The following is a 12,692-nucleotide window of genomic DNA, read 5'->3' as shown; positions in this document are numbered from 1 at the left end:
CTCTTCAATATCACTAACAATATTCCAATCACTTTTTTTTTATCTCTAATTATCTACTCCCTCCGTCCCACAAAAGATGTCACACTTATGGGACGACACAGAATTTTAGGAGGTTTAGTTTTGTGTGTTAAATGGTGAGAGAAAATATAATTTTTATATTCATGTGAGAGAGAACTTTTTCTTTTATGGGACAAACTAAAAAGGAAAGTGTGACATCTTTTGTGGGACGGAGGGAGTCTTAAATCTTATATTGTTTCAAATGTTATTTGCTCCCTCTGTCCACCATTTAAACAAAAAATTTGGCGTTTAGGGTTGTCCACGATTTATAGAATAATATATTTTATTCCACTTTTAGTATGCAGTCTCCACATTCCATTAACCGTTTACACTCACAATCTAATACTTCCTCTGTCCCAATAAATATGAAATGTTTTGTTTTTCGGCACGAGACTTTATGTACTGTTGTTTTGTGAGATAGTAAAGAAAGAGTAAAATAAGGGAGAGGGAAAAAGTAGAGACAATATTGTTTACCAATTTGGAAACGTTTCATTTTTAATAGGACAAAAAGAGTATAAGTTAAGTAATATTTTAAATAAGTCTCACATTCCACTTACTCTTTTTATTTTTTATTCATAAAATTAAACAATTTTTTGAAATTCACGCCAATTTAAAAGAAGTCTTTAAATGATAGTAAGAGGGAGTATTTTTCTTTAGAGGAAGAGTTTTTTTAAATAGTAAGAGGGAGTATTTTTCTTTAGAGGAAGAGTTTCAATATGCACAGGAGCATATAGACAGAGGAGATGTGTGGTAGCGTATTATGCCACGTTTTGTTCTTGTTTTACAGTTAGACGCAATAAATTTAGATAGAAGTCTGTGGACTGCATTTTATGTAGAAAAATGGGGCAGAGAAATATTTGTGGGGCATAGCTCACAAGCTAATAAATAGGAGCATCAATTTTTAAATATCAAAGCAAAGCCAGAGGTAAAAATGGGGGATAAAGTGGTGTGCGTGACGGGAGGATCAGGTTACATAGGCTCATGGCTGGTTAAACTGTTGCTCCACCGCGGTTACACCGTCAAGGCTACTGTTCGTAACCTCAGTTAATCTTTTTTCTCTCTTTTCAACTTCACCTCATTCTCTTATACTAATAACATCATTAAATTAAAAGAATAATTGGTAATGATTATCTTAACCTGACTCAATTTTATATCTTAAGTTCTATAATTTTCATATTAAAGTTTATATATACGTGATATATAAATTTGCGGCTACTAAATCATAGTAGTACATAATTTTCTGTCAGACCTAAATCAATAGGAAACTTGTAAAAAATTTCAAAATTATGATATACTCTAAATGACTATTTTTTTAAAATTATGAGATTAATCGAACTTTGTGATTTTTTTGGCAATTTATCTTTTGTTATATACTTCATCTGCCTCATAGAAATAGACTAATTCATGGCAACAGTTTTAATACGTTATTAATAAAGTAAATGAGGATGAGAAAAAAGTAATTAAAATAATGTAATGCATAGTGAGGCTGAGGCCCATAAATTGTAAAGCACAAGAAAATGAGAAAATATTTTCTTGAATAGATATAAACTATTTTTATGGAGTGAAGGGAGAAGAATTTATTATGCATGTATGGGTGAATAGGCGATCCAAGTAAAGTAGAGCATCTGAAGGCACTTGAAGGAGCTGAAGAAAGACTTCATTTGTGTGAAGCTAATTTAGTGGAAGAAGGATCATTTGATTCAGTGATTGATGGTTGTGATGCTGTTTTCCACACTGCATCTCCTGTTATACTTGACAATGTCAAGGACCCTCAGGTCTATTTCTAACCTTTTTAATTTGTTGGAAAAGGAAAGAGAAATGAAAACAAAAATAAAGGATTTGGTGATGGGATATATGCAGGTGGAACTAATAGAACCAGCAGTAAAAGGAACACTAAATGTTCTTGGTTCATGTGGCAAGGCACAGTCAGTGAAAAGAGTGGTCTTAACCTCTTCTATGGTCACTATTGCCTTCAAGAAACCCACCCAAAACTCTAACCCTTTAATTGATGAAACTTCCTTTTCTGATCCAATCTATGCTCAGGAAATGGAGGTGACTATATCTTTGCTTCAGCTTAATTTTCTACATATTTCAAATGAGAACCGAAAACCATATTAGTTCGTTGATTCACTAATATCAGTAAACATATCAATTTGGATATCAAAACATATCAATTCTCTTTATATTAATAGTAGTTTGTATATTTCGAAATTCATTTTACTCTAGCTGATATTCTTGAATCAACGAACTGATATTTAAGTCAAGAAAATCGGGACCATCCATTTTATGATCTAATGGACTAGAATAGTTTTTAGTTCTCATATAAATGATGTTGATCCTAGGAGATGGTTAATTTTAAATTTGTTCTTAAAATTAAATTGTGACATAAAACCTAATCAATTCGTAAATACATCAATAATAGTATCAGTTTTCATCACAAACATATAAGTTCATGACTCAATATTAGTTCGATGGTACATAAATATCATGAACTGATATGTGTTGTAATGTCAACTGATATATCAACGAACTGATATGATTTTCAGTTCTCATTTAAAAAAAATTCTCACTGGCCCTATATATCATGTATGAAAATGTATAAACTTGTGTTTCAGCGATGGTATGTTGTTTCAAAAATATTGGCGGAGGAAGCCGCATTCAAATTTGCACAAGAAAATAGCATTGATTTGGTAGTCATAAATCCTGGACTAGTAATTGGCCCTCTTCTCCAGCCAACTCTTAATGAAACTTCGCAATATTTTCTTACTTTGATTACACAAGGTAATTAATACTACTATTAATTCTATTTATGTAATATGGTTGACCTAAGAGGGTTAAATTGATTATTAACTTGTAGGAAAGTGTACCAGTGCAACCCCAGGTGGAAATTTTGTATACGTTGATGTAAGAGATGTTGCTAATGCACATATACTAGCTTTTGAGAACTTAATAGCCAATGGTAGATATTGTCTTGTTGCACAAGTGCTGAATTGCTCTAGAGTTTTGCAAATCTTACGTGAACTCTATCCTACAGCCAAATTCCCAATCTGGTAACTCTCTTTTCCACTCATCATTATTTCGTACTTTCCAAAACTAGAATGATATATCACTGAGTTTCAGATTTTTTGCAATTATCACATATGTCGTTTTTCCTATGAAGACTGCGGTGATGTAACAACCAAATCTATCTACTTGAAAAAGAAAACGGCGGTGACACATAACAACTTCATGTGGAATAAATTAGGGCAAAAATTGTGCCTATGAGGAAATAAATACACAATTTTTGTCCTAATTTATTCACCTAATTCAATGTTGTTTCTAGGTAAACCACATGACGTTTTTATGTGCCACAGTTGTTTTCTCCACGTAGATAAATTTAGTGACCATATCAACGTGGATTTTTCGGAAAAACGACGTATGGTATATTTGAGAGCATCTGAAACTTGATGATTTATCATTCCAAGTTTGAAATTATTGGACAAACCAGAATTTGACTACTCTTTCTTGATTTATTTAGCAATTTGACATTAATTTAAGGGCACTTGATAATTCGTAGAAATTAATAATTTTCCACAAGTAATTTTCTTGCAATCAATAATGCTAACTCAGTGTAACATATTGGTTTAATTATTGGTACTAGCGAAATCGAGGAGAATCCAAATGCACTATTGCCCTTTCAAGTGTGCAATGACAAGGCACGATCATTGGATATGAATTTTATTCCAGTGGAGCAGAGCATCAAAGACACCACTGAAAGTTTCATACTGAAAAATTTCTTCAATTTAAGAATGTAACATTTAAAATGTTTATAAGTTTAGATTATATTGTGCAATGCCAATTGATGTCCATTGAATGTAATTTGGGACAGTAATATTTATGTTTAGATTGATGCAATCAAACTTGTTGTGATCATTAATACAACCATTATCTAAAACAAAAGAATTAAACCAATGGACCTTATATATACATAAATTACAAGAAAATTAAATTAATTCAATAATAAACACGTCTTGCTTTTTCTACTAGTATTTGATTTATATGATGGTCTGTGCAAGTATGTGAAGGAGGTGTGTTGGAATATCAAACACTTGTGGCAATGTGAGGGCTAAAAATGGTTGGAGAAGAAAAGTCTAAGTTTCATTTTCTCTAGCAAGCTCAGTCTTCATCTCTCCAATCAAAGCTTAACTAGTATCCATGCCTATAATGATAAGAGCATATAGAAACGTTACTCTCATCCCATCCCACGCACGTAGCTATTATTCGTCTACATGTATTAAACTCACCTGAATAGTAGCCCCCGTGCACGTACCCATTGAACTCGTCGCTTGTATGTTCGCCCGAAAAAAAATCCTTCCAACCGGTGCCTATACCAAAAATCCTTCAACGACTTAACATGGTGATCAAATCGAAACTTTTTTCTTTCGCAACGTATATTTCGTTAATATTTTATGATTGTCATCAGAAGATGCATTATGTAACTGGATTTAGAGTCTGAAATACTTCTTCTGTCCCTTAAGCCCAGCCCACATTTACCTATTGGGGTGTTCCTGAAAATAGACCAATTTTAATTTATAAATATTTTTCTCTTTAATAAGGTGGGTCTCACTCTCCAATCTCCACTAACAATACTCCAATCACTTTTTCTTTTTATCTCTCTTACTTTACCAATTATCAATTAAATCTCATACTGTTTCAAGTCCACCATTTAAACAAAAATTTTGCCATTTTGGATTGTCCACGATTTATAGAATAATTTACTTTATTTCACTTTTAGTATGCAAACTTCACATTCCATCAATCGTTTGCACTCACAATCTAATACTCCCTCCGTCCCAACAAACATGAAATGTTTTGTGTTTCGGCACGAGATTTTATGTAGTGTTGTTTTGTGAGATAGTGAAGAAAGAGTAAAGTAAGAGGGAGGAAAAAGTAGAGATGATGTTGTTTCCATTTTAGGAAACGTTTTATTTTTAATAAGACAACTCAAAAAGAAAACGTTTTATCTTTAATGAGATATAAGGAGTATAAATTAATATTTTAAATGAGTCTCACATTCTACTTACTCTCTCCCTACTTTATTTTTTATAAAATTAAACAACTTTTTGAAATTCATGCCAATTTAAAAGAACTCTTTAAATGATAAAAGGAAAGGAGTATTTTGTTTTTTTTTTTTTTTAGGAGGAGGAAGTATTTATTTCAATATGCACAGGAGCATATAGTCAGAGGAGATGTGGTAGCGTATTATGCCACGTTTTGTTTTTGTTTTATTATGTTTTTCACAGTTAGACGCAATAAATTTAGATAGAAGTTTGTGCACTGCATTTCACATAGAAAAATGGGCAGAGAAATAAATTAATTGTGGGGCATAGCATCACAAGCTAATAAATAGGAGCATCAATAAATAGCTTTATTGATTTGTAAATATGAAAGCAAAGCAAGAGAAAAGAATGGGGGATAAGGTGGTGTGCGTGACGGGAGGATCGGGTTACATTGGTTCATGGCTGGTTTTATGTTGCTCCACCGCGGTTACACCGTCAAAGTGATGTGGGATATGCGTAGATTAGTAAATGACTAGGATTTAGGATCAAGTTAGGATACAATTTAATTTTGATATCACGTGTTTGATACACTAGTTAATTCTTTTCTTATAAGCCCACTTTGTTTGATATAAATGTTATGAAATCAAAATTAAATATGCAGTGACTTATTTGACCTTATATAAATCTACTTATTTGCTAAATTGTCTTTAGCTATACCTTAGTTGAATATGCTTTAAAAAAAATATTACAATTCTCTCTCCATTTTTCCGTCGTTATTTCTTGGCAGTTCTAAACTTAAAGCAGTAAAATACTGCTCCATTCTTCTTTGAATGGTAAAAAAACATTATATTTACATAGAAAAGCAACCATTAATCACAAACAAAGCTCTTTAGAGTGATTAAAGCTACAAACAGATCTTTTCAAAAACCCATGAGAAAAAAATTTGTTCCAAATCAATATTAATCAACATAAATCATCGGTGGAAATGAATTGGGGATATCATCACAAGTAGGCAACAAATCGAATTACTCACAAAAAAAATTCATAATTAAAAAAAAAGAGAGAGAAAGATTCATAATAAATAAGCACCTACCGAATGCAAATTTTGGTAGTGAACTTTTGATTTACTTATTATGAGTTTTGAAGGAAGAGTATGCAGTGGACGTCTGGAAGAGATTGACGCAAGGGCATGAAGGAGAATTCTTTTTCTTTTCTATGTAAATAAATTGAGCCAGATTTGTATCTCACATATTTTGTGAGATATCGGTATTATTTTTGGAAAAATCTGCGGGCTCGGATGGGCCATAGAGAAAAGAAACAGGAGGTTAACTATGATACCAAATATTTAAAAATAATCATATAAATATCTATATCTAGACATTACTAACTTATCAAACATACCTTGGCTACTGTTCGTAACCTCAGTTAGGCTTTTCTCTCTCTTCTCAACTTTACCTCATTTTCTTATAATAACATCTAAAATAATAAGCTCTAGTAGTACTACTACCCAATTAACTACTAATTTACTGAGTAATTTATATTTTATAATTAATTCATTCGAAAAGTTTACAATAGCCCAGATTATCTTAAGCTAACTCAACTATATATCTTAAGTTCAAACATGTTGGTAAATGGTAGTAATGATTATCTTAAGCTAACTCAACTGTATATCTTATCTTAAGTTCTAGGATAATTTTCATATTAAAATTCATAGTCTTACGAGTGCTATACTCCCTCCGTCCCAAGATAAGTGATCACAAACTTTTCGGTACGGGATTTAAGAAAATGAGGTTTTGTTAGTAAAGTGGAAAGTGAATAAAGTAAGAGAGTTAATAAAGTAGAGAGAAAAAGTAAGAGAGAGAGTACCAAAAAAGGAAATGAGTCACTTATCTTGGGACGTCCCAAAAAGGAATATGAGTCACTTATCTTGGGACGGAGGGAGTACAAATTTGCATCATCTAAATCGTACTCCCTCCGTTCCTTTCTATTTAAGACGCTTATTTTATGTATTCTTTTTTAGAAAAATAATAATATAATAATTAATTAATATGGAAACGGAGTAAAGTAAGTAAGAGAATAATATAGAGAAAAGTCTTTTATATATTATTCTCTCACTTACTTTACTCTCTCTCCACTTTAACTAATTACTCCATCCGTCCACAAATAGGAGTCTCATTTCTATCCGGTACGAGTTTTAAAAAATGTTAAGAAAAGTGGGTGGAAGAAAGTCAGTGAAATATGAGCATCACTTGTATATATTAGTTTTAAATGATATGTGAGTGGAATGAGTTAGTGGAATGTGAGGTCTCTTTTCCATATATGGTAATTATGAACCATGACTTCTATTCGTGGACGGACCAAAATGAAAAAACGGGACTCCTATTCGTGGACGGAGGGAGTATTAAGTACTAGAAGCATTTTCTCAAAACAAGTGCAATAAAGAAGTGTGTCAAGTAGTGTGGGGAGTACATAATTTTCTCTCAAATCTAAATCACCGAGACACTTGTAAAAAAATGTCATAGTTATTATACACTGTAAAGTCACGAGATTGACTGAACTTCATGATTTTTATGGCAATTTATCCTTTTATATACTCCATCCATTTAATAGAAATAGGCTAATTGAGAATGGCAAGGATTTTAAAACGTAATTGGTAATTAAAATAATGAAGTGACGATGGAACTCATAAATAATAAAGTAAAAGAAAACAATAAAATATTCCCATGATTAGATATGGACTAACTTTATGTGACGAGCGAAAAAAGAAAAATACAGTCAATAACTATGGAACAAGGGAGTAGACGAGTAGTATTTAATGGGTGAATAGGCGATCCAAGTAAAGTGGAGCATCTAAAGACGCTTGAACAAGCTGAAGAAAGACTTCTTTTGTGTGAAGCTAATTTATTGAAAGAAGGATCATTTGATCCAGTGGTTGATGGTTGTGATGTTGTTTTCCACACTGCATCTCCTGTTATACTTGACAATGTCAATGACCCTCAGCCCCATTTAACTTTCATCATTTGTTGTGCTGTTTAAAAAGGAAAGAAAAATGAAAAAAGAAATAGAGAATTTGATAATGGGATATATGCAGGTGAAACTTACAGAACCAGTGAAAGGAACACTTAAATGTTCTTGGTTCATGTGGCAAGGCACAGTCTGTGAAAAGAGTGGTCTTAACCTCTTTTATGGTCACTATTGCCTTCAAGAAACCCACCCAAAACTCTAACCTTTTAATTGATGAAACTTCCTTTTTTGATCCAATCTTTGCTCAGGAAATGGAGGTGACTATATTATCTTTGCTTCAGCTTAATTTTCTGTATATGTTCAATGAGAATCGAAAACCATTTCAGTTTGCTGATTCACTAATATTGGTAAACACATTAATTTGAATCTCAAAACATATCAATTCTCTTTATATTAATAGTAGTTTGTATATTTCGAAATTCATTTTACCCTAGCTGATATTCTTGAATCAGCGAAGTGATATTCAAGTCAAGAAAATCGAGACCATCCATTTTATGATCTAAGGGATTAGAATAGTTTTTAGTTCTCATATAAATGGATCTTGATCCTAGGAGATGGTTAGTTTTAAATTTGTTCTTAAAATTGAATTGCGACATAGAACCTTATCAATTCGTAAATACAATAATAGCAGTATCAATTTTCATCACAAAACATATAAGTTTTTGATTCAATATTAGTTCGATGGTACATAAATATAAGTTTTGATATCAGTTTAATGATTCATAAATATCATGAACTGAAATGTTTTGTAATATCAACTGATATTAATATATTAATGAACTAATATGATTTTCAGTTCTCATTTAAAACAAATTCTCACTGGCCTTATATATTATGTATGAAAATTTATAAACTTGTGTTTCAGCGATGGTATGTTGTTTCAAAAATATTGGCAAAGGAAGCCGCATTTAAATTTGCACAAGAAAATGACATTGATTTGGTAGTCATGAATCCTGTAGTAGTAATTGGCCCACTTCTCCAGCCAACTCTAAATGAAACTTCGCAATATTTTCTTACTTTGATTACACAAGGTAATTAATACTACTATTAAATTTATTTAAGTAATATGGTTTAACTAAGAGGGTTAAATTGATTATTAATTTGTAGGAAAGTGTACTTGATGAGAATCTCCAAAATTAGCCCAAGACTTGTTCTTGTAAAAACAATACAATTAAAATTACAAACTAAAAACATTACAACAATAACATAAAAACACATTACATTGAAATTTAAATAAATATTAAACTAAAAAGGATAGGTGTTCCAACCCACAAAAAGATAGAACAAAAATAGAATGGATGGGGGGGTCGAAATGGAAGAAATTGTGGAGTGAGCAAATGGCTACAAAGAACCATTATTATTGACTCCACCGACTAGCCCCACCGCTCACTAGGGTATACTTTCGTTCGAGCTCCGCCACTAGAGGTATACTCTTTCGAGCTCCGCCCCTAGGGTATACTCTCACTCAAGCTCCGCCGCTAGATACATGGGACTAGTTGTGAAGATTGCCAAGTGGCTAGTCCCGGACCAACCACAAGGCAAACATACCAAGTAGCTAACCCCGGGCTAACTACCAAGTAACCATAGCCCGGCTATGGATTTGGTTTCCAAACATTCATCTCACCCAACATGGGGAGGGACTCTCACAAAGGAGACACTCTTTTTCTAAACTCAATCTAATCTCTAATCTATTACAAAAGATACAAAATGCCCTATTTATAGATGTGGGAGATTGGGAGATGGAAAGTCACTCAAACTAGGGTTAGAATATGAAAAGACACTTCAAATAATTCAAAATCCCGCCTTTTGAATTCTTCCCGGGCACAAAACACCCGGTCGGGTGTTTTCATATATTAAAACACCTGCCCGCGTGAACCTTCTGGAGCCTCCTTTGCTTGACTGCGCGATTTTCGTAAAATGACCATAACTTCCTCATCCGAAATCCGATTGAGTCGTGCAAGATACGCACGCGAAGCTCTTTCGACGATGAAGACAATGGTTCTTTGATGAACATTTGGAAATCATATGGATAGGCGAATCTTTGCTCGAATCTGACCCAAGTTGCGGCTTGACTCTTTGTCACCTCTTTCACCTAACTCTCCTTGGTTTAGCACTACTCGGATTCGTATCAGTACCAATGCAACCACAGGTGGAAATTTTGTATATGTTGATGTAAGAGATGTTGCTGATGCACATATCCTAGCTTTTGAGAACTCAACAGCCAATGGTGGATATTGTTTTGTTGCACAAGTGTTGAATTGCTCTAGAGTTTTGCAAATCTTACGTGAACTCTATCCCATGGTCAAATTCCCAATCTGATAACTCTCTTTTCACATCATTATTTCGTACTACATCCGAATACATTGCTACATACATTGTTTGTTTATGCCATATAGACTCGTTATTAATGTACGGGCAAATTGTCAAATAAATCATGAAAAGAGTCAAATTCCGGTTTGTCCTATTCTTTTTAAAACTAGAATGATATATCAGATTTTTGCAATTATCACATACGTCGTTTTTCCGATGAAACTTGCGATGATGAAGCAACCAAATTTATCTACTTGGAAAAAAACGACGGTGACACTTTACGACGTCGTGTGGTTTATGGTTTACCTAGAACCGGTGTCGTTTCTAGGTAAAGCACACAACGTCGTTATGTGCCACCATTGTTTTCTCCACGTAGATAAATTTAGTGGCCACATTAACATGGATTTTATCTGAAAAACGACGTATGGGAAAGTTGAGAACATCTGAATCTTAATGATTTATCATTCTAAGTTTGAAACATATAGGGGTAATTGAGAATATCTTAAACTTGATGATTATCATTCCAACTTTCCAAGTTTGAAAAGTATTTGACAAACCAAAGTTTGACCATTCTTCTTGATTTATGTAGAGCAATTTAACCTTAATTTAAGGGCAATTGATAATTGATAGAAATAAATAATTTTCCTCAAGTAATTTTGTTGCAATCAATGATGCTAACTCACTGTAACATTTTGGTTTATTGGTACTAGTGAAACAGAGGACAATCCAAATGCACTATTGCCCTTTCAAGTGTGCAATGACAAGGCAAGATCAATTGGGTATGATTACAAGAACAATAAATTAATTCAATGATAAACATGTCTTGCTTTATCTACTAGTATTTGATTTATACGATGGCCTTTGCAAGTCTGTGAAGGAGGTGTGTTGGAATATCAAACACTTGTGGCAATGTGAGAGCTAAAAATGGTTGGAGTAGAAAAGACTGAGTTTCATTTTCTCTAGCAATCTCAGTCTTCATCTCATCAATCAAAGCTTTACTAGTATCCATGCCTATAAAGATAATTGCAAATATAAACGTTACTCCCGCCCCGTCCCGTCCCGTCCCATCCCGTGCACATACCCCATTATTCGTCTACATGTATTAATCTCACCCGAATAGTAGCCCCCGCACGTACCCATTGAACTTGCCGCTTGTATGTTCGCCCGAGAAAAATATCCTTCCAACCAAAAATCCTTCAACGACTTAAAATGGTGATCAAATCGAAACTTTTTTCTTTCGTAGTGTATATTTCATTAATGATCGTGGATTTTATCTGAAAAACGACGTATGGGAAAGTTGAGAACATCTGAATCTTAATGATTTATCATTCTAAGTTTGAAACATATAGGGGTAATTGAGAATATCTTAAACTTGATGATTATCATTCCAACTTTCCAAGTTTGAAAAGTATTTGACAAACCAAAGTTTGACCATTCTTCTTGATTTATGTAGAGCAATTTAACCTTAATTTAAGGGCAATTGATAATTGATAGAAATAAATAATTTTCCTCAAGTAATTTTGTTGCAATCAATGATGCTAACTCACTGTAACATTTTGGTTTATTGGTACTAGTGAAACAGAGGACAATCCAAATGCACTATTGCCCTTTCAAGTGTGCAATGACAAGGCAAGATCAATTGGGTATGATTACAAGAACAATAAATTAATTCAATGATAAACATGTCTTGCTTTATCTACTAGTATTTGATTTATACGATGGCCTTTGCAAGTCTGTGAAGGAGGTGTGTTGGAATATCAAACACTTGTGGCAATGTGAGAGCTAAAAATGGTTGGAGTAGAAAAGACTGAGTTTCATTTTCTCTAGCAATCTCAGTCTTCATCTCATCAATCAAAGCTTTACTAGTATCCATGCCTATAAAGATAATTGCAAATATAAACGTTACTCCCGCCCCGTCCCGTCCCGTCCCATCCCGTGCACGTACCCCATTATTCGTCTACATGTATTAATCTCACCCGAATAGTAGCCCCCGCACGTACCCATTGAACTTGCCGCTTGTATGTTCGCCCGAGAAAAATATCCTTCCAACCAAAAATCCTTCAACGACTTAAAATGGTGATCAAATCGAAACTTTTTTCTTTCGTAGCGTATATTTCATTAATGATCGTGGATTTTATCTGAAAAACGACGTATGGGAAAGTTGAGAACATCTGAATCTTAATGATTTATCATTCTAAGTTTGAAACATATAGGGGTAATTGAGAATATCTTAAACTTGATGATTATCATTCCAACTTTCCA

General features: G+C 33.3%; 1 protein-coding gene and 1 pseudogene across 1 annotated transcript; both read left to right on the top strand.

Annotated features, from left to right (window-relative positions):
• The first annotated feature begins 982 nt into the window (after positions 1 to 982).
• On the top strand, positions 983 to 3,969 carry LOC125190931 (phenylacetaldehyde reductase-like). The gene is made up of 6 exons (XM_048088354.1): positions 983 to 1,100; positions 1,660 to 1,832; positions 1,918 to 2,109; positions 2,673 to 2,838; positions 2,915 to 3,107; positions 3,698 to 3,969. The coding sequence occupies exons 1-6, from the start codon at positions 989 to 991 to the stop codon at positions 3,849 to 3,851; spliced, it is 990 nt and encodes a 329-aa protein (XP_047944311.1). The 5' UTR covers positions 983 to 988; the 3' UTR covers positions 3,852 to 3,969.
• Positions 3,970 to 5,504: 1,535 nt separating this feature from the next.
• Positions 5,505 to 10,439, top strand: LOC125189519 (annotated as a pseudogene).
• Positions 10,440 to 12,692: the final 2,253 nt, after the last annotated feature.

The sequence above is a fragment of the Salvia hispanica genome, chromosome 5, assembly GCF_023119035.1.
Source record: "Salvia hispanica cultivar TCC Black 2014 chromosome 5, UniMelb_Shisp_WGS_1.0, whole genome shotgun sequence".
Taxonomy (NCBI): Eukaryota; Viridiplantae; Streptophyta; class Magnoliopsida; order Lamiales; family Lamiaceae; genus Salvia; species Salvia hispanica.
Note: the sequence above shows the minus strand (reverse complement) of the source record. Positions and strands in the feature narration are given on the sequence as shown.